Here is a 22,436-nt window from a genome sequence, read left to right as displayed (position 1 = left end):
GAGAGTAATAGTCGTTGCTAGGGTTGCATTTATTTTGGAAGCATATTATTTTATACGAATTGATTTATTTTTTAATAAAAATATTTTTTTGATAAAGTGCATAAACGTTTTGCGGTTTTATTTGAACAAACGTCTCAAAATAAAGACGGTGAAAGCGCGGTCAGTAAGTAAAATAAATTCAGAAATATTAGTGTGTAAATTTTTGTAGACAAGCCTATTGATATGTAATCAAATTGACACTTTACAAGCGAGAAGAAAATAGAGTGTCAATTTGTGGGCCCTTAGTGCCTTATTCTCTAATTAATTTTCATAATCGTCCGACGTGATGAAGAAAATGGTGAAGCAAATGGTTTGGCATTTGTTAGCTTCCGATCTCTTGCATAAGGTTTAAACGTACCCTCGTTAATTGGGTACTTCAGCTCCACAACAAAATCATCCGGAGATGCGACTGGTAGCGGACACTCCGTTTAGCAAAATGCCAATTTATTTCGTGGGTTTATTCAGAGTTTTACTTAAAACGCTGATGACCTCGGATTTCAGGTCTCTGCGTCTTTTCATCGCCTTGGTATTTTAAATGGATATGCCACCGAGGATTATTTTAACAAGAGTACCTTTAAATGTGTGGCAATGTGCAGCGTCGTTTGCCTTCGATACCGTTATCCTTCCATAGCGAAGCTCAGACCAGAGGCAGCTATTTTCTTGCTCTCTTGTGGCTTCTGCAGCTTCTTGGCATTGTTTTGAGCTCATTTTTGAACCGAAATAATTTAGAACTCTGAGAATTTAGATTTTTTCTTCTAGGGACTTTAAAGTTATATGCCAGAGCGACAGTCGCCTAGTGGGACTTACGTCACTATAGTATTTAATGAGTTGTATCAGTAACACCTTTTGTACATTTTTCGTAAAATCTTCAGCCTTTACGAATTTAGTTCCAATTTTTTATGAAACTGACTTAAATCAGTAACACCCTGTGGAGGTAGTTTCTGACTCCTTACTTCGTTGGTGCATTCATGTGAGAAATGCAATAGCGTGTTTATAACCACCTTGGCTAGCAGCACACCTTCACACTTGACGGATTCCATTTTTTCTTCATTTTCATTGCAGACCAATAAAACCTTATATCATTGGCTGCGCACTTGATTTTGTGAAAAAACTGCTTTCTTGCTTATGACGGTAGTGTACAGTGCACCTGATAGGGAATTATAGTTTTTTTTACAATATTAAATTATGGTCTACGGAATACTGTTTAGCAACAAAAAAACGTTTTTTTTGTACTTTTTAGTAGCATAAAAAATATTTATAAATTAGTGATTTTAAATTCCCGCGAAAACGGTTCATTGCATTTGCCACGCACCTAATGCGTCTCGATTCGGTTAAATTTTGAACTTTGTTTTGACAGTTTAAATTGAAATTGAACATCCTCATTAATCTTGACATTAAGGCCTGACATGTCGCATTTTTGTAAGGACATATTTTTTAACAATTTCACAAAAAAAATATGTAAGAAAACATTTCTCCATAATCCATATAGATTTTGAAAATACAACTATTTTTTCTATCCCCATTTCGCATGTTTTTATCGGAATTCGCAGTATAAGATATTTCTCTATTACGAGTAATATGAGACGTTTGACTTTAGGCAGTATGGACCCCAAAATTGTCCCACGAAGTACAGCAACTAGTAGAGCTCGTGAAACCTTGACCCTACTGCGCCCAACTAGTGCAGATTTCAACAAGAATAAATCTACAAATCAACCAGTAAGCCCTTTTATCATTTTATTGATAGTAAAAATTGATAGTAAAAAATAATGTTGGTTGCCAAAAAATATATTGAGAATGGAGTAGGGGAGCCCATGCTCCCCTACTACAGGGTACAGTGGATGACTTTTTTCAAACCTCCGTAGCTCTGAAATTTATTGTTGAATTCTGGTCTCTTTGATAAAATCGAAACATTCATAGTATTTTAAGTAATGGAGTCGGTTCACAAGTTTATAGCTTATTTAAAAATATACGATATTTTTATTGGTGTAGTATAATTGATCAACTATGACCTAGAAGTGGGCCTCAGTGGATTAACCTGAAGGTTACAGTGGATAAGACTAGAACATACTGAATTGTGCCATTAAAATAAAATACGAAGTGTAAATTTAAATAATAAACTGTTTGTTATTTGAACTGTGTGTGAATTCTCAATTCCGTCAGCCTTTGAAGATAAAAAAGCACATTTTTTATTTCGGTTACAATAATAGACCTCTCTTTTCGTCTCGATGCTTTTTCCTCTTTTCTTAGGCTTGGTTTTGGTAATCTACGACGCTGGAAATGACTTACAACATTTTATTTGTATGAAAAAAAATACGGAATGTTTGAGTTTACTGTTTACCATATATTTGTTTTTTTTTTAAATATTATTGTTTTGTTCCTGATTTAATACAATATTTGTGATGTATACTCATGTGTCCGTGTTAACCAATTGCTCATCCCAACACATGACTTTTAGTCCTACCAAGTTGAGACTTATTTTTCAAATAATGTATAATACACTACCTATAAGTCACAACTATGAATGCCAAACACGTCACGTTTTTGGTGAGATATTTTTTTATAATTTCTTTATTAAAGTTATATTAAAAAAATATATATATTAATAAATTTAATTAAAGGTACATTTAAAAAAAAATCTATACATATCTACACATATAGTAAATGTTATCACTGTAACTCTCCAAAAAAAGAAACTAACTCTTGTGCTTGGAGAGTGACTTACACTGTTGTAGTTGTTTATTTATAAGAGTTTATATCATTTTAAATACGAGTACATGAGAAAAAAAAAACATAGGATATTTAAAGAAAAAACATAAAACAATAATACATTCATACTAATCAAAATTTAATGTAGTTTTTACACGTGTTCAAAAAATTTCTTTAGATTTACTTTAAATTTATTTACTAACATATTATTTTTAATAATTTTAGTTCATTGGGGAGATTATTATAATTTTTTACACCATTGAAGACAAAGCTATTTTGACCATGACTTGTGTGGAATTTAGGAATTTTAATATTATGTTGGTATCTGAGTGACTTATTCATCTCAAATTCTTTTATTTTTTCTTCTTTATAGGTTTGTATTTTATAATTTATTTTATAAAAAGCTTTAAACATTTTATATAGACTTTCCGTATTAAATGTTGAGGGTTTCTTTAGAATTACTTCAATAATTAATCTTTGTACTATTTTAAGAGGGTTTATTATATTGGCGTATGAACCACCCCACCCTACAATACCATGTTGAAACAAAGATTGTACAATTGAGTAATAAGCTATTTTTAAATTATTGATTTTTAAAATATTCCTTAATCTAATAAATATATATTTACATTTACTAATTCGTTTAACTAGTTTACTAATTGGTCTTTTATTTTAAGTTTTGGTCTATATATACACCGAGATATTTAATTTTATTTGTTGTATCGAGTACTGAACATGTAAGATCGCAGTTAGTTTTGTTGCAATTGCTTTGGTGAATAATTATTTTTACTACTGATTTTAAATTTGTTTTGTTAATAAAAAATGGTATGATTTTTGTCTTTTCCGTAATTAAAGATAACATATTTTTGTCAAACCATAATTTCAATTTATCTATAACGTCATTAGCTATTAAATTTACTGAGTTCCAGTTAACTCCCTCAACTAAAACCACCATATCATCGGAATATGATATTATTTTTTAATTTAAATTTTGACAAATATGTCATTGACATAAATAATAAATAAAAGCGGACCTATCACCGTACCCTGAGGTATCCCAAAATCGCAAGTCTCCATTTGACAATTTGTATGTTTTATTTTTACCATTTGTGGTCGTTGGAATAGATAACTTGTTGGCCATTCAATGGTTTTGCCACCCATTCCCACATTTTTTAATTTTGATATAAGTTTATTGTGTGATACACTATCGAATGCTTTTCTTAAGTCAATAAATATACCAATACATTTGAATGATTTGTCCAATGAATTATGAATATATGTGGATAATTTTGCAATGGCATTCTGAATATGAAAACATTTCTCCACAATACCCATTTTGATTTAAAAAATATAATTAGTTATTATAAATCCATTTCATATATTTTTATCGGTATTCGTAGTATGTGATATTTCCCTATTATGGCAGATAAGGGGGGGGGGGGGTACATAACTCCACTTGCACAGTATCACGATCATTTGATATTAATTTATTTGTGTATTTTAAAGAAACAACAGTCGACAATGAAATAGTAATATAAAAAAAAATACAGTTTAAAGACAGACCAGCAAAGTTTCTAAATAAGAATGAAACATATTATTAAATTGTGTTACAACAAAAGGGTGTGTTTATGTGTATTTGTATGAGAGTAAGTGTAGATGTGGGTTTATGTGTATTAGTGTAGGAGTAAGTGTTCAGATGTGTGTAAGTGTGAGCATCATTAAATGGAAAGAGGGATCGTATCGCAGCCAGAAATAAGGAGTCTTAATTTATTTTTAAATAAATTAAATGGCATGTAAAATATATCAATAGATGAAAAAAAAGCATTATAGTTAGAGCAAGAACGATAGAGGAAAGAGTGTTGTGCATAGTTAGTACTATAGACTGGCAGATGGAGCAAATATTTCTTATATTTTATTTATTTATTTATTTTATTTTATTTGGGAAATCAACAGTTCTACATACATATTTATAGTAAACAAACATATATAGTGTATAAACTCAGAACTAATAACAGATTTCCACAAAGTATACAAAGTTAGTAAACAAAATATATTACATATTAAATAAATACATTTAAGTTTATACATATTAAAATGTTATTTTCATGTACTCGTAAATACTTTTCAATAATCAAAGAATTTTTAAATATTTTTTTAAGAACAATAAGTAATTGTAAATTAGGCGTGATTAGGACAAGAATGCTTGAAGAGAGGATAAGGAGGGGAAGGGATATGTACATATTTTGTATTGTACACTAAAAAAATTCCTACGAAAAAAAGTTTTTTTAACATACGATGTTTTACTTATTGGTACATGAAACAGGTGGTACCGTCTAGAAATCCTGGCTGAACATGTATTGTTATTAAACTAAGTAGTTCTGTACAGTCAACTATTCCTGTCATAATTTTGTGAAGCAGTAGTTGGTCCGCACACACTCTACGGTATTGTAGAGAAGTGATTCCATGGTAGGTGGAGGTAGTGAGAGTTGATACATAAGAAATACTGGTTTTGTATTTTAGGTACTTAATATATTTGTTTTGAATATTTTCTATTCTTGTTATATATATGGCATACTGGGGATTCCATATCTGAGATGCGTATTCCAAATGGCTTCTGACAAACGTATAATATCATGAAATTAGGGCCTTTGGATTATTAAAGAGTTTACTCATATATACGAGTATAAAGGTAAAATTATCATTTATATTCTTCCGATCAAGTCCAGGAACAATAAAACAATTATTATTCAAAAGCCTTATTGCTTAATTGCTTATGACTCCTGGAAAACTTCATAATTAATTTTATTTATCAGAAATTGCTTTATTTCGACGACAAAATTGACTATTTATTTTTATTTTCTAGGGTAAAGATTATTATTTTATTTATTTAATAATTAATGAGCATAATATATTTTTTAAAATTTTAAAGAAACTTCAGAGAGTGCAAAGTTCTAGAGGATCGTCACGAAGCGATGAACTTTCGAAGCAACCTGCTGGAATTAAAGAGGTAGTCATAATTTATTGAAATTTTAGTTGAAAGTTTAGCTGGTAAAAACCAGCCAGTTATTCATTTTGCGCCCCGCGAATACCTGGATTTTTGAAAGAATATCTGCGTTTCTGTTGAGATAGCTGTTTACATAAATACTATTTGATGTTTTAGAAATTGTTAAGAAGTCCAGTAGGAAGACGCAAAGAAGTAGACATGACAAGTAAAATCCCAACTCCGATGAATATGGGGCTAACAAACAGTTTAAGTATGAATAACATTGATATTATTGTAAATAAATCTCTACAACTTCTCGGTTTTGTCAACAGAATGACGACGGACTTCTAAAATATTGATACTATCAACACTCTTTATTGCTCACTAGTTCGACCCCATCTAGAATATGCTTCTTCAGTTTGGTATTCATTCTATAGGAGTAATAATGCGCCAAGCTATAGAGGAGCCCAAACGTACGAAAACCATTCTATGACTATTGGGTATTAAGTTAGCTACAGTTCGCAGCAAAACAATGAGCCGTACCCAGGCTGAGAATTGCCAAATGGATATTAATTTGCATTGTAAATATTTTAAAATATGTACCTGTGTATTTATAATGGCAGGGTTATCCCAATTTATTTTTCTATAATTCGCCTATATTTATTTTATAAAACATGTGTGTGTTATTTTTTTATATTTATTCTTTTCTAACGTCACCACACTGCGAAAAATATCGCGTTATAACGAATCCGCACTCGTCAGGGTCGCGATCAACGGGGTTACCTGTATATTGCATACCATTATTTTATTGCCTTTGTTTGTCTTTGCTACATAGTTTTGTTCTTTTTGTTCAGTTAAAAAAAAAATATATATGTATGTATCGTATTATCAGCGCAATCATTTTTCAAAGTGTTGTAATTTCGAAATTACTTCGCCTGTGGCGTTACAAGTTTTAGTCGGTTATTTCTACTAATTAGTGAATTGGCTTCCCGTAAACCAGAAATCTATCACAACACTCTACAATCGATTGATTCGGAACAACTATTGACGTCGTTCAAAGCAGTTTGTTTTTTTTTAGTTTCGTTTTATCAAAATATTTTTTTTCTTCTACATTTTCAAGAAACTTACGCCATACAATTGAATGCTATAATTTTTACCGCGCGTAAGAAAAGATTCACAAGAAAAAATGTTCGCCGCGATATAAGAGACGGATGTAAGAGGCCTCGGGTTCGATTCGATTCCCAAACTAGTTGAAATTAAATATTTATTTTAAAAGGTGTTTTATAGTAGAATATTTCATAGTCTCTAGACTGGTTCCTGAAGCGAGGGACTGACCATCTTACCTTCATGTAACGAAAATGATCAAAATACGCTGCGATTGGTGTACCAATGAAGTGTCCTATGAACCATTCGGTGCGGAAAGGGAATGATGATGATGATGAAGAAAACATTTTTTAAATTTAATTTCCCGTAGCACTGAATTTCCTCACTATCGTAAGCTTTTATTTTCACTTTCCCTTTTTATCAATCCAATAACATTTTTATTTTCGGTTTTTTTCAATCCAATAACACTTTTATTTTCTCTTCTAATCAATCCAATAGCAAAAAACCTCCCCTGTTCGTATCATTTATATTCCGATGATTTGCAATTGTATATTCATTTCGAACCCAATGACATAGTTGAAACACATAAAGTAATGTCACTTGCACTCGAGGATATCTCTTTATGGACACAAAAAATGGACTTCTCATAAATCCAACAAAAACCAAAACTGTACTTGTTGGTAGTAAAAAATGCATTCCCACACTTTCTCTTTTCAAAATAGATGGCATAGAAATTCCATTCATGATTTTAGTCAAAAACTTAGGTTTTATGTTTTATCATCCATAAGCATTTAGGGTTGCACGATCTGGTTAACGAAGTTCGTCGTAAACTTTATAGCAGTTTTCACTCACTTTATGTTAAGAAAAGATTTGTCCAGAGCTTACTTCTTTCACTCCTTGATCATGCAGATGTATGTTATCTAAATGATAACTCTGAATTGCTTGATAATTTGGAACGATTGCAGAATGTTTGCATACGTTATATCTTTAATCTTCGCAAATTCAACGACACAACCGAAAATCGCACGCATCTACACTGGCTCAGTATCAGGGATACAATGGGAAGTTAACATTTATCTTCAATTTTATCTACAAAGTAAAATAAAGTTTTCTGTATGAAAAGCAGAATACGCATACATTTTTTTCTTTTAAACATGTTCAATTATATACTCATTTTTGCGTAGAAAACGCATTTTTAGCGCGGATTTACGCACTAAATACGTGCTAAAAGAGCGATTTCTTCGCGCGCGATCCCGTTCAGAATACCAGCCCAGCTATGCGTGGAAAGCAAATGAAGCGTCGCGCGTCGGTCGTAATCTGGACTTTTTATAAGATTTTTACACCATTGAAATGGCGACAGTTTATGCGATATAATGATTCATTTTTAATAAAGATACAGGTCATTGAAGGATATAAGAAGATTTTAGCATTAAGATAAGCTAAAATATAAGGTACTGGAATGTTTACTAATACCTTAAATATCGGATTGAACTTTAACTGTTTTCAGTAATTTCACATATGAATGTTTTTTTTTGCTTATTTACAAGAAAAAAAACTTATTGACGGATAGAAGAAAGATTACATTTTATCGTCATATTTTTATATTTTGGGTAGAGCTACTGCAAGTACTTTAAATGTCTGATTGAAATATCACATTTAAGCATTTTCTACGCCACTCCCCCTTAACAGATTTTCAAATTTCATACGTTTTTAGGTGGAAGAGATAAAAAAGAGGATTATTTAAATGAAAGTGACGAATACCAGCGGTTAAAAACGCAACACGCAGAGAGCCAAGTAAGTGTACTTATTATTAACGTGCTCTGGCCCTAGATTACTGTGAGAAGGTTAATATTGGGCCTAACTTAAAAACCTGGTATAGAGTTGTGCCTAGGCATAGTGGTAAAAATTTCTAACCACAATACCTAGGAATAAGTTTATACCAGGGCCGCGATTATTAACGCTATCATGATCGGTACATATCGAGATGTATTATTTTATTTTATTTTTATTTTTATTTAATGAGGAAAAACAACAGTTGTTTTACATTTTTTGAAACATTTTGAAACATTTTTTTTTGCACCACAACAGGCCAGGAGGCCTAATTACAGTGGTGAATTTCATCACAGAGCACCCAGGCTTGAGAAAAATCACATTTTAATTTTTGTGTTCTCACCGGGAATCGAACCCGAAACCTTCCGTGCGTGAGTCAAGCGTCTTGACCACTACACCACGGAGGCCGCCGATTGTTATATAAGAATACAAAAAATAAAAAATAGTACATACATCCAGTTAAAGTTTTTCACAAATATAATGAGCGAACATATTACACAGTAAAGAGAAAAATAATATGTTATATAAGACATGAGAAAAAAAAGAGCTCGTAAGAAGGTTAAGGGAGGAAGAAATAGAGTGGAGGAGTGGAAGAGAGAGATTTTCATAATATAATTGACGAATTCAAAATTTTGAAATATTAAAATAAACATATTTAAAGGAACATAAATTTATTACACTGACAAATGTTTCATTTTACAGTGTTTAAAAAAGTTTTTTATTTGAAGTCACAAAATTTTGTATTAAAAATATCTAAATGGGGACGAAGTAAATTAAATTTAGAGCAGCTACGATAAATAAACGAGTTTTGAACATATTTTTTTTGGGCAATTAATTATATAAAAAAATTAACTTGTCGTGTTGACTTTACGGGACAATTGATTGAAATACGCTCCAAGAGATATGGACTATCGATAAAATTGTTTAAAATTTTGAAGAGGAAAGACAGATCAGAAATGCTTCTACGTTTAGTAAGGGAAGTTAAAACTATGAAAAGAAGAAGAGTCTTCATACGAGTCAAAATATGTAAGAGATTTACGATCCAGAAATTTAAGGAATCTATTGTGTATTCTGTATAAACTAAAATAGATATTTATGTACAAAAATGTGCATATTTGTATGGAAATTTAAAGTATCTTGTAACCTGTAATTGAACACATTTAGAAATAAAATTGTAAATACTTTATTTTTGTACAGAAAACTTAATTTCACTTTGTATGACAAAATTAAAGGTAGACTTATGTAAAAGGTGACCGAAATATGCTGCATTTGGTTTACAAATGGAGTGCCCTATGTATCACTGCGTGAAGACAGGGGAATGATAGTAATATTTATGGAAGCAGAGAGAGAGGGGAGGAAATAAGAGAACTCTACAGTGTCTTCTCCATTTTATGTACTTTTTATTTAATTTTTATATTTCTTCTTTTTTTAGTATTGAAATTTTTTTCCCCTCTACTTCTGTATTCTTAATAAATTCACGTGAAATCTGTAATTGGCCTTACTTTTTTTACATTGTTCTTTCGTGCTTTGTATTTATAAAAAAGACTATGATTTCCATAATTAATACATAAATAAATATTACCATTTAAAATAGTGCTTGCTTTCAGACGAAACTCGTAACTTGTTCATATCTTCAAGAACTGGGGAAGTTGACTAACGATAATGTTCCTGTCTGGGAAGCTCTTGAGTTCCTCCATCCAGCTATCGAAGACGGTTCGTTCACGGTCCCTATTTTTGGTATGTATTTTTCTTGTTTTTGAAGATATTAGCGAGATATCTTTTGTTTACAAAAATACAATTTCAATTATTTACAAATAACTTACTAGATACTTATTTGTTTAAAATTAAGATATTAATTACAGCACACAGCACACCTGTCAATAAAAAAGTTCAGTGGTAATTTTTTTGGTTAATAGACTATCAATCTAAGCAAAAATATTTTATTTGACTTTTATGTATCGTATAATGTAACGTGTAACGCTCGATTTGTATGATGACTTTTCCTCTTTCCATAATCTGACTACTCTCACCAAACGAAGAGCTGTTTCTGACATGTGTTTCTTATTTAAGATCTTGAATAATATCATTAAAAGTACTTATATCTTGTCCGACTTTTTTACAATTCTGTATAATCTAATAACCTCGCTAAAAATTCCTTCATTAACCGTAGCTGCGCAAAATATAACAAAAATTTATCCTCCCTTGATATTATATTTGATTCAAAACTTTCTATTTTTTAATTATTTTTATTAAAACTTGTTTATTTAAATATGTATCACTTTCTCGCTATTCTCCTGTCTCTATTCTTTATCGGCATTTTAAGGGTTATCTCTTCAACAAAATCTCTCCTTTTTCCTAATCTTTTCTTATCCTTTTCATCCCTCCCAACTCTCTGGAAACGAAATCATAATTATTTCATTTAACTCTCTCGTATGATATTTTAAAAATATTTTACGCTAATGCGTGTCCACAAAAAGTATTATACATTCGTGAAAAACTTTTATTAGACTCGTAAATTATGTTATAATATGAATTGTTTTAAAATTTTCTTTTGTTTTTTCAAATAAAAAAAACATTATCGCTAGGATTTTGCAAAGTTTTGTAATTTTGAAATTTTACCGCCCGCAAGATCGCGGGTTGAGTTTTTTCGACATTTAAATAGATGAAAACAAACACGCTAAACATGGCTACCCGAAAACCGGAAATTTATCACAACACAAAACACGTGTTCGCCTGAACCTGTGACGCTTCAAAATATCAAATTTTCATTAAAAAGGACTTCTATTAACTTTTTCATACATTTTCGTGAAACTCAGTCATGCGACGAATGCTTCAATTTTTCTCGTATGTAGTAAACCATTTTTTATATTTTTTAATTTACCGTAGCACTGAATTTTCTGATTACAATGTACCTATAACGAGTATTATAAAAAAATGTTATAAAAGTGCATCATAGAAAATGTAAACGCATATAAAAAGCCAATCCATAAAAACATGACAATAAAAAAAACTACTAAATCACCAACCGATCCACACCACGATACATAGGGAAAGAGTCTTAAACTAGTAATCCTAGCATGGAAAAGATCCACCTCTCTTGGGAGGCTGTTCAACAAACCAATAATTCTCCCCACAGGCATCATTAATGGTAAATTGGTCCTGCATTCAGGAAGAATACATGGTGTGTGTTGCCTAGCTCTCAAGTATTTATTTATGCTTTATTAAGTTAGTTCATAACATCTTAAGAACAAATATAAACTTTTAATTATATTACAATTTTTTATCAAAATTTCTCAGTATCAGTATTTCGATATTTTCTATTTTCCTTATTTCTTCAGGGAACTCATTTTACAGCTTTAATCCCTTGTACAATGAGTTTTGAGATTCTGTTTTTCTCCTCATTGGTAATCTTATCTTTTTTTACCCCTCGTTTCATATGTATGACATTGTTGGTTAAATTTTATTGTTGTTTTTATTTTGAATTTTTTTCAAACCCTTAATTATTTTATGCATGAAAATTGCTACATTATGTTAAATTTGTTGCTTTACTGTAAGCAAGCCAATTTTTTTGTGCATTCTTTCTACATTTGCTCGGTGCATATAATTTTATTGGTTCCAAAATGTTTATTTTATAAATTGACCCGTTCAAAGTTTAATACTTTTACTGCTGAAATCTCGAAAACAATCGAACATGTTTTATTATCATGGTGGATCGGAGATCAAATAATAAAAAAATGCAAAATAAAGAAAAATAATTTATACATATTTTTATGAAAAAACATAAAAAATATTACTCCGCCTATTGGCTGTATAATAATATATTTAACAGGCGATTGGGTGTGGCATAAAAGTATCATTTTGTATGAGAGTCTATCGGTTACTATATAGGCAAGGCCTGTTCTAAGATCTAATATTAATTATTTTTTAGTAAATTAAAATCTTTGTAAACGAATACTGGATTAGATATACCCTTTTAGGATTTAAAAAAATAGAGAAATAATACCAGCAGAGAAGGCAGTTATCGGGAATATGAAAGGATAGCCATTTACAGAGCCAATGACCTTATAATTCGCTTATCAAAATGAGGACCTTACACACTGTATATATATTTTTAAATACTTATTTTTATCAACGAATATAGTGTACGGAATGATTTACCATGAAATGTAAAAGATGCATTATCATCACACATGAACTATTAAAATAGTGCTTGTAATGCATCTTTTCCTTAATTACCTGGTCCATGAAGAAGTATAGAAATTGAAAAAATAACATTTTCAGGCGTTGCCTAGTATGCCGGTGAAATTATTCAATTAGATGAATCTCACTCGCATAAATAAAGGTTTCAGCTCTTTAACTTCACAAAAATCAACAGATGGAAGAATTGAAGGATTATAGATGTTCAAATATAGGCAGAATGGTGAATGTTACACAGTGTGTAAAGTGGCCACTTAAACCAGCCATTGACAGGTCATAAGCCCTGTAGATGCCTAGACTTCTATATTACCTTCTCTTAAATGTTCTTCATCTCTGTTGTAATATGTTAATTATTTTTGTCAGTTGACGATAAGAAATTGTTATGTAGCGAATTGACTCGCCAAATACAGAATAAAAAAGTTTAAATAAAAACAATTCAATAAAACGTAGCAATAGGAGAAACAATATTTTGAAGTAATTTCTGAATCAATTTTAGGTGATGGCTTGGCTGTATCGAAAAGCGTTTCCGGAAAACCTTCGGCGTGGATAAAATTTTGTCAAATAGTATTAAAAACTCACGGGAATATCATTGATGACATAATAAGAGGAATTGGATCTAAAAACGTAAATATAACTATGTTAATAAACAACAAGTTATTTTATCAGAATACTGTTAATTAAATATTGCTTAAACATTCGATAGACAAGAACATCAAGTACAGCGTCTCACAATATTCGGGTAATGCGGTCAATCTTGCGTTTCAAGTGCCAGGCATTGAATATTGCGCGGTCTCACTTTTCTTCATACAAACGTATTCCCATATTTTCTCCCTGAATTGCGGGTACTACCGCACATTCACGGAGACTGGACCGTGCAAACCATGAGCCCACTGCGTGATATCGCATGATTGGCCCATTTCACACCACGGCGAAAATCTACAAGGCATGATAAAATACAAAATGGTGGATCGATATTTATTGTTTTACAATTATTTACTTATTTAATGCCTAGAAAACGCATCAACCAGTACACCATGAGCTTGACTAATCTCCGGTCTTTTTCCTTTTGAAGAATTTTTACCTAAGAGTACTCGCTAAATTTAAAGAATGATTTTGATAAAATTATCTTTTTTTTTAAAACGTTTTATTTTATTATTTTAATCGAGTTGTGGTCTCGTAGCTAGTGTTGCGGGCCAACAGATCAAAGTTTCTACTATATTTTTTTCCAAAATTGTGGACTGGCTGCTTTTTTGTATGACTACGTTCAGTTATGATAAATAGTTTTGAAAAACGGAAAAGGTAACGACACAGAAAATTAGTATTTTTTTAGTCCGACGCGTGCAGTTGTCTTTTTCGGACAGTATAGTGGAGGTAGTTGCGAGAGAGTGACAGAAAAACAATGTTTAAACACTTATTCATCAAAATTGTTTCAGAACTAAATATTAAAAAATGCAAAATAATGTCATTTCATAGAACAAAACAACCAATTTCCTTCGAGTACCTATTAGAAAACTCCAAAATTGATGTAGTCAAGTCCATCAGAGATTTAGGATTTGTTTTGGACTATAAACTGACATACAACGACCACATAGATAATACAGTAAATAAATCACTGAAGTTACTTGGCTTCATTAACAGAATATCCTCTGATTTTACTAATGTCCGTACAATCAAAACTCTTTATTGCTCAACTGTTCGCCCTCTTCTTGAATATGCCTCAGTGGTCTGGTCTCCATTCTATATCAATCGCATAAATCATATTGAATCAGTCCAACATCGATTGCTTCGAAAAATAGCGTGGATGCTTGGACTAGAGAGAGATAATTATTCTTATGCTGAAATAGAGTCAATGTTAAATATTTCTAGTCTACAAAAACGTAGAACTAATATTGACTCCATATATATGTTCGGCATACTTAATGGTATAATCGATGTTCCATCATTACTGGGACAAGTAAAATTCAATATTCCGACTCGTAGATTGAGAAACAATGAAGTAATGTTCATCGATCAGCATAGAACAAACTATGGCCTAAATTCTCCAATGACCCGCCTTTGTCGTATTGTTAACTCAAGACAAGATCTGGACTTTTTTGGTTTAAGTTTACAACGATTTAAACGAGCACTAAATAAATAGTCCAGATCTTGTCTCGATGTCCGTTATGTTTGTCAATGCTTCTTTCTTTTTTATATAAATGTTTTAAACTATTATTTTATTGTAATATTTAAACCTTATAAATTGTATACATGGACAATGTCCGTTAATAAATAAATAAATACATGGTAGGTTAATGGGTAAACCATTACATATCGAGGTTGACATATCCCCATTCGATTTCCTTTATCAGAAATTTTACCCGAATGTAGTCGTCTCCATGTCGGTTTATGAAAACCTAGTTGTTTTTTGTTGTTTTATTTTTGTACTAGTTTAAATATGTTATCCTTTTAAACATTCGGTAAAAAATACGTTTTATTCTGGTATTTATATTATTTGTAGGAAATGTTAGAAACAAATTTGGCTGCCAAAGGAGAAGAATGGAAGAGGGAAAGTGATCGACTGCAATCTTGTTTTGAAAATTTAATGCGAGAAACTCAGAAAAAAGCGTCACTCGTTTTAAACAAACTATCAGAAATGTTACACCCGGTAAGTATATAATTCCATAATAAGGGTTTTGGAATCAAACATAAAAATCTCTTCCAAAACTGCGGGTTGAGCTTGAAGAGGGGGGAGGGTTTAGAGGTACAATTTTTCAGTTTTTTGCATAAATCTCGGAACGTACACTCTTACCGAAACATATTTTGAAATAAAATTGAAGCTGATAATATTTTCTACAAAAATAGTCACATACGTTTTTGTCATAGGACGTTTAGTTGCCGAGTTATGAGCTTTTAAAGTTGGATGCTAAGGCAAATTGCATATTCCAGCATTGAAAATCCTTCCAAAATAATTTTATTTGCATACGATAAACAATTATATGAAAATAATGTGTGTATAAATTAAACTTTAAGTTTCACAGAGAGGGAGATGAATGGTGTGATGTTGCGTCCGCTTAGAAGCGTAGTTGTTTTTGTTCCTTCTTTGTGTACTTCGTCACACTTCCTTTTAGTCTAATTTGATTGGGCTATTAAGCTAATAGGGAAATATCACTTTTTTTACATTTTTAAAGTAATACGGGTCTATGAAATACTGTCCAGTAAAAAAATAATGTTTTGCTTATTATTATTAGCATCGAAAATACTTTTAAATTATGTAATTTTGAATTCCCGTAAAAACGCTGATTCCATTGGCCACGCCCCTAATACGTCACGATTTATGTTTATTTGTTCCTGCCATTGAAATTGGTCTAGAACGATTTCATGAATCTTGACGTCACAACAACCAAGGCCAAACACGTCGCGTTTTTCTACTAACATATTTTGATTGTGTGAAAGTCAACAGATGGAAGAAATGAGGAAATGTGGATGTTCAAACATGGGCAGAATGGTGAATGTTACACAGTGTGTAAAGTGGCCACTTAAACCAGCCAATGATAGGTCATAAGCCCTGTAAATGCCTAGACTTCCATATTCCCTTCTCGAAAACTTTTTCCCTCTCTGTTGAAATAAATTTAAATAATTTAATTATATTTTATCGGTGTTTTTAACTTTGTCAAAAGAAAATAAAATGATTTTATCATGTAATATTGATGCATTTATCTGATTACAAGACGCTAGTAGATCTGTAGCTCAATCACAAATAACTATCAACGTGCTTAAAAACATGCTAACCATTTGAGCGATCACAATAAACAATAATGAACATGCTTAAGTTATCGCAGTCAACGCGTGTGTAATCTCTAAGTCAACGCTCGTGTCGGTTTGTTTTTTATTTTTCTCGTAAAGAAATACAGGAAAAATCGGCGTTTAATTAAAAAATTAATGCAATATATTGCATTTGCAAAATAGTAAGGAGTATCTAATACAAAAAAGTGAAAATCAAATTACAATTACTATGGCGGCTGCTTTTCTTGACATTTGGCTTGCAAACCACCGGCTGAATGCAATAAATAGCATAATAAATAAATAAAAATAGCAGTGTTGCAATATGTTCCATATTTACACCGGTGAAATTCAAATATGTGATTGCGCAGCAGGATTATACGTTGCAAAACGTAAATATTTTGACATTTAATATTAGGCGTTCACGGATGTTCCATTGTAATCGGGAATACGATAAATAACCACTGTGAGAAATTGTTGTCACGTCGCTTATTAGCACGTCGATAGTTTTTTGTGATTGAGCTACAGGTGCAGTGGGCATTGCTATCCGGGTGAGTCCTAAACTTGAAAACGGAAGATCGACGACCTGTTTTGCCCATTTTAACCAATCATCATCATTCCATGTCGACTCCCTAGTTGGAGCATATGGTGTTCACAAATTACTTGCATGCATTTCTACTGGTCGCAAGCTCCCGTGCGTCCTCCCAAGTCAGGTTCGCGTCCCGCAGTTCTGACATAAACTGCCGACGAACAGACAGCAGTGGACGTCCAAGACGTCGAGAACCTAATGCCTAGTAAAGTAGGCAAGCGTGGTTAAGGCTCTTAGGCTCTTATATGGCCCAGTCAATCGTATCGCCTCAGCTTGATGACAATTCAACTCTTTTGACTTAACTTTTGTTATGCAAAAGCGCTCAATTTTTTTTTTCATTAATTGGTTTCAGACTAAAGCAGGATTAGCCCACAATTGTGTGTTCAGACAGAATGAGCTGGAAGCGAATAATTTAAACACAAAAGTTTATGACTTGGAAGAAAAATTAAAAGACATTGAACATAAATATACTCAACTGTTAGTTGACTACCAGAATAATGAAGAGCAGGTAAAACTTTTATCGTTTTATACTTGATTTATTTTTGTAAACGAAATATTTACGTTCCTATGATTTACCCAAGTATTTGATTTTGAGGGGCATTTTCAAGAGTTGTAAATAACTCACTGTTAGAAATTGGGAATCAAGTTGGAGTATTTTATTTATTTATTTATGCTTTATTAAGTTAGTTCATAACATATTAAGAACGAATACAAACTTTTATAACATAACAATGCTTTTATCAAAATTTCTCAATAACATATTTTTTCAAATTAATTTTAAATATTTCGATCTTTTCTGTCTCATTTATTCCTTCAGGTAACTATTGTACAGCTTCAATCCCTTGTACAATGAGTTTTGAGATTCTGTTTTTCTCCTCATTGGTAAACTTATCTTTTTTATCCCTTGTTTCATGTGTATGACATTGTCGGTTAAATTTTATTATTGTTTGTATTTTATTCATCCCCTTAATTATTTTATGCGTAAAAACTGCTACATTATGTTTAATTTGCTGCTTTACTGCGAGCAAGCTGGGGGGCAAGCTGAGCAAGCAAGTGGGATTCGAACCACGGACCTTTGAGCCGTGAGTCCGAGACGCCAGCTACGGGACCACAACCCGATTCATTTCAATAACATGAATATTATTTATCATAAAATATGAATCACATTCTTACTTCCCATCTTTAACAAGGAACTTCCGCCCTGCGGGATATTGGTTGCAAAAAATGATTTCTTTCGCGCATTAAAAATTAGAGGATTAAATTGTCCGGCAAAGTTTCTTGAAAGTATACGAAGAAATAGAAAAAAATATTGTAATAAAAACTAACTACTTTGAACGACATCACTAGTTCATATGAATTAACCAATGATAAGAGAGTTGTGAAAGATTTCCGGTTTACGGTATGTCATCTGATGATTTTTCTTGTTATTAAATACCATTTTTACACGGTACTGTGTGGCTACCTTCAAGTAAAAATCCTGAAACCTGTAATTTAGAAAAGATAAGTATGGGACGTAAAGTAGTGGTTGCTGGCTTCGATTCCTGGCAGTGTGGACGTGAAATATTGGTTTTAAAGGTGGTTCTGCACTGCGATATTAATTATACTTGCTCCTGGACTGGCGCCTGATGTGTATTTATTTATTCATTCATATTTTTCGCTTACAAACTATAATTAATAATAAAAATAATGTGACCTCACTGGGGTTTCCCGTGCCGAGGTCACTTAACAATATACTTTTTTGAAATTACATTTGAGAATAAACAAAGAAGACTAACTTAAAAAACAAACATAATTAACAAATATTCAGTCAGTTTTAAAAACAAGTTATTTATGTACATATTATATATTATTTATATTACAAAACACACAATGAAAATAACAAAAACCTAACATAAGCTATACAGTTGTAGAGCGGTTGATTCAATATTGGTATGGGCGAATGAGACAATCCATTTTACTTCTACCTAGTTCCACTATCCATTTTTTTATAGCCTTTTTAAACATTTTCTCATTACTAATTGTTTTAATAGATAGTGAAAGTAGGTTATAGATTTTAATTGAATAATACTTAAAATCCCTTTGTCCGAAAGTGGTATTAGTTTGTATTTGTTTAACTTGTCTAAGTGTTGAGGATCTAGTGATTATATTATTTGTATGTGATGTATTGTGGGGGTTATGTCTTTCATTTGAGTAAGAGTAGTTTTTGAATCTATAAGTGAGTGTTATTTTAGCGTATAATTGTTTTGGTGTCGTAAGTTGTGATTTATGGAATATTTCTTCAGTAGATGTCTGTATCGGGACTCTGAGTATTATTTTAATTATGTGTAAGACTGATTACCTTACCTTCACGTAACAGATGATCGAGATACGCTGCATTTGATGTTCCAATGTACTACTGCGTGGGCCAAAGTCCATTGAACGATTTTACCTGAAACATAGAGTGATTACCCAAGAAGCACATCCGTATTTTTTATTGCAGAGGATGTTACGAAATCGGATGACATATTCAGAGCGACGTCCTGGAGTACATTAACTTCATTCTCGCTACGGAGACACGAATAATAAAGGAACGCGGCCTATAAAAGGACCACGGGGCGTGGTAACATAATATGTGGTTAGTTCCTGCATGAAGTCCACTTGAGTCAGCCAGTTCTAAGTCAGTCGTTCTCGCTGTTACTTTTGCGCTTAACAACAAAATTCCGTACCAATATTATTAATTATTTTATAAATACGCATTAAACCTCAAACATAGTTTCTTCTGTCGATTTTCAACTGGGGTAGGAGCTCCGACTCCAACAACCAGCGATATCCTATACTACTTTATAAATATCATTACTACCATCGTCATGCCAGGATAGGGAAATGGTTATGATAATAATACATTATGGTAATGATTATATTTCCTTTATTTCTAGATTCTCAAAAAAGAACAAGATCTTAATGAAGCCGCGAAACAAAGAGATATACTACAAACAAGGTAGGCATAGAACTTACTGTATTAATTATACTGGTTATCCTAATTATCATCACAGTTGTGTAGTTTGTGCCAGCTTCTGTGCATCTTTCAAAGTCAAGTTTTCGTCCCGTCGCTGTGACATGAACTATTGACGAACAGTCAGCAGTAAATAATGCCCTGAACTAGAGAACCTGTTGTCTTGTAAAGTAAGCAAGCATAGTAAAGGCTCTCAGGAGGCATCCGCAGAATACAAGAGTAACCGTATAGTCTCTTCTTGATGAAAATTGTCGTCGGAAGATGTCCGGTGGTCTGGTCTCTTATTTCTTCATCATTACACCGAACGAGTCAAGCCACCGCAGGTGCAAGTCAAGCCACCGCACCGATCTCAAAGTGCAATTCTTCATATACGCCTATTTCTAAAACTCAGCATTTTGTTGTTTTGGACCCTAGTTAGTTGCCACATCATTTTTCGTTACAAATACGTACTTTCAATAATTATTGACGTTTATAATGTTGTCTACCTTCAGTAGGTACTAAAAACTCTCAAAGCTTTCGATGAATTAGTTCGAGTCAGGGAATTTTAGGAATCAAGGCGCGAAATGTTCCGCAAATTTTACTTTTTGCAATATTGATTTTTAAATTCATGCAGGCGGTTCTTCTGCATGGTATTTAGCCTGTAGTGAATCTTTTGATGAAATGAAATGATTGTGACTTACCACAGTTTCATTGAAAGGTTGCGTGAAGTTTAAATGAAAGATTCACTTACATTGTTTGGAGATTTAATAGATAATATGATGAATACAGCATAAACGACGATGTGATTAAATTAAATACAACACTGAATGAAATTAACCGTGACTCAAAATTTACATGATGTGGGTAATTGTAGGTTTTAGTAAGAGAGAGCAAAAGCGAAACTGAACCAAAGATGATCGAAGACACGCAGATTCTTCGAGCAGTCGGCCTGTTTTCGATGTCTGTTTGCGGTGGTGCCAGTGGTAGAAATGTAGCACAAGAGTGTGCCCATAAGCCTATCAAAAGTGACTTCGAAACCGTGACCGAATCGTCAATGCGTAGCATCGTTTTTTGGGAAAAATGGAAAGATACTCTTTGATCTAGTGGAATTAATAATGATCAACTGAAAAGTATTTTGCCGCTACAAATCGGCTTCGTCCAGGCATTTACCAAAAAAATAACCGATTGTAACTTTTGGCATAATAATCATTCTGGCTTGCAGAACCCTTCGTATATTGCACCTCCTAGAACAAACATATTTTGACAGAGTGTGATTTGTGTCATTTTGTTTCTTTAATACTTATAGTATAAATAAATTTGTTAAATAATAAAAAAAAATATTTTCTAATAATAAAATCCATAAGGAATATAAAACTTATCGTACACATGATTATAATTAGTTAAGGTGTGTATTTGATGATCCCTGGAGTCAAATGTATGGTTTTTTTCAGGGAAAATGAACTTATAGACGAGATTAAAAAAAGTAAAAGCAACGGAAGTCGAATAATTGAATTAGAAAAGGAAATAGAAGAAAAAATACGAGAAAATACTTACGTAACTAGAGAACAAAGAGAAATAGAAAACAAGAGCCAAATGATTTTGAATATTATTAGATCTAGAAAATCTAATGGTGGGTTCTTTCAAAATAAACATTAGATTAAATGAGGATACTATTTGCAAATTCAGCACAACCCATCTTTCTTTATATTGAGCAAAACACATAAAAACTAAAACTTAAACTTCTTAATAGATTGAGTTTTTCTACTGACATTTTTTGGTGGAACTGAATTTTAATTATAATAAAATAAAATAAAATAATAATAAAAATACGAATATATTTTTATTTCACTTTTATTTATAGTTTTTACCTGTGACAGGGTTTTGTCGTAACCGACAGAAGTCTAACGACGTCGGTCACGACGAAACCGTATGTATTTTTACTATTAATCGATAAAGAGAAAGTTTCCAAGGCAAATGTGCCTTATGTCAATGGACTACAAGCTCAATATCCCAATATATATGATTAACCATCAAGAATTACAAGCAAAACTAAAACTACATTCATTGTATGACAGAAGAGAAATGTTTAGTTTATTATTACTGTGTAAAATTGTAAACTCCCTATTAGATTGCCCAGAAATTGTACAATTATTATTAATAAGGTTTCATCTACTAAAAAGACATACAAAGCAACAAATCGTCGCTTAAGCGGCAACATGACCAATTTCATGTTTTTACCAGATTGAGATTAGTATGTA

At 31.9% G+C, this 22,436-nt stretch overlaps 1 protein-coding gene across 3 annotated transcripts; it reads left to right on the top strand.

Annotated features, from left to right (window-relative positions):
- The first annotated feature begins 16 nt into the window (after positions 1 to 16).
- Positions 17 to 22,007, top strand: LOC148283911 (uncharacterized). Of its 3 annotated transcripts, none has more exons than XM_088242935.1 (11): positions 17 to 159; positions 1,637 to 1,755; positions 5,675 to 5,752; positions 5,906 to 5,999; positions 8,547 to 8,626; positions 10,270 to 10,399; positions 13,356 to 13,483; positions 15,357 to 15,503; positions 17,560 to 17,715; positions 20,123 to 20,184; positions 21,630 to 22,007. In XM_088242935.1, exons 2-11 carry the CDS (start codon positions 1,642 to 1,644, stop codon positions 21,832 to 21,834), a joined length of 1,194 nt encoding a protein of 397 aa, XP_088099061.1. In that variant the 5' UTR covers positions 17 to 159; positions 1,637 to 1,641; the 3' UTR covers positions 21,835 to 22,007. The 3 variants fall into 3 exon arrangements, with proteins under 3 accessions (XP_088099061.1, XP_088099060.1, XP_088099062.1); XM_088242934.1 differs by having other exon boundaries at positions 17 to 163; XM_088242936.1 differs by lacking the exon at positions 17 to 159 and adding an exon at positions 2,971 to 3,118 and having other exon boundaries at positions 1,648 to 1,755.
- The last annotated feature ends 429 nt before the right edge of the window (positions 22,008 to 22,436 follow it).

The sequence above is a fragment of the Micrasema longulum genome, unplaced genomic scaffold (genome assembly GCF_059751315.1).
Source record: "Micrasema longulum isolate JH-2025_06_02 unplaced genomic scaffold, ASM5975131v1 h1tg000178l, whole genome shotgun sequence".
In the NCBI taxonomy this organism is placed as follows: Eukaryota; Metazoa; Arthropoda; class Insecta; order Trichoptera; family Brachycentridae; genus Micrasema; species Micrasema longulum.
This window is presented reverse-complemented; position numbering and strand designations above follow the sequence as displayed.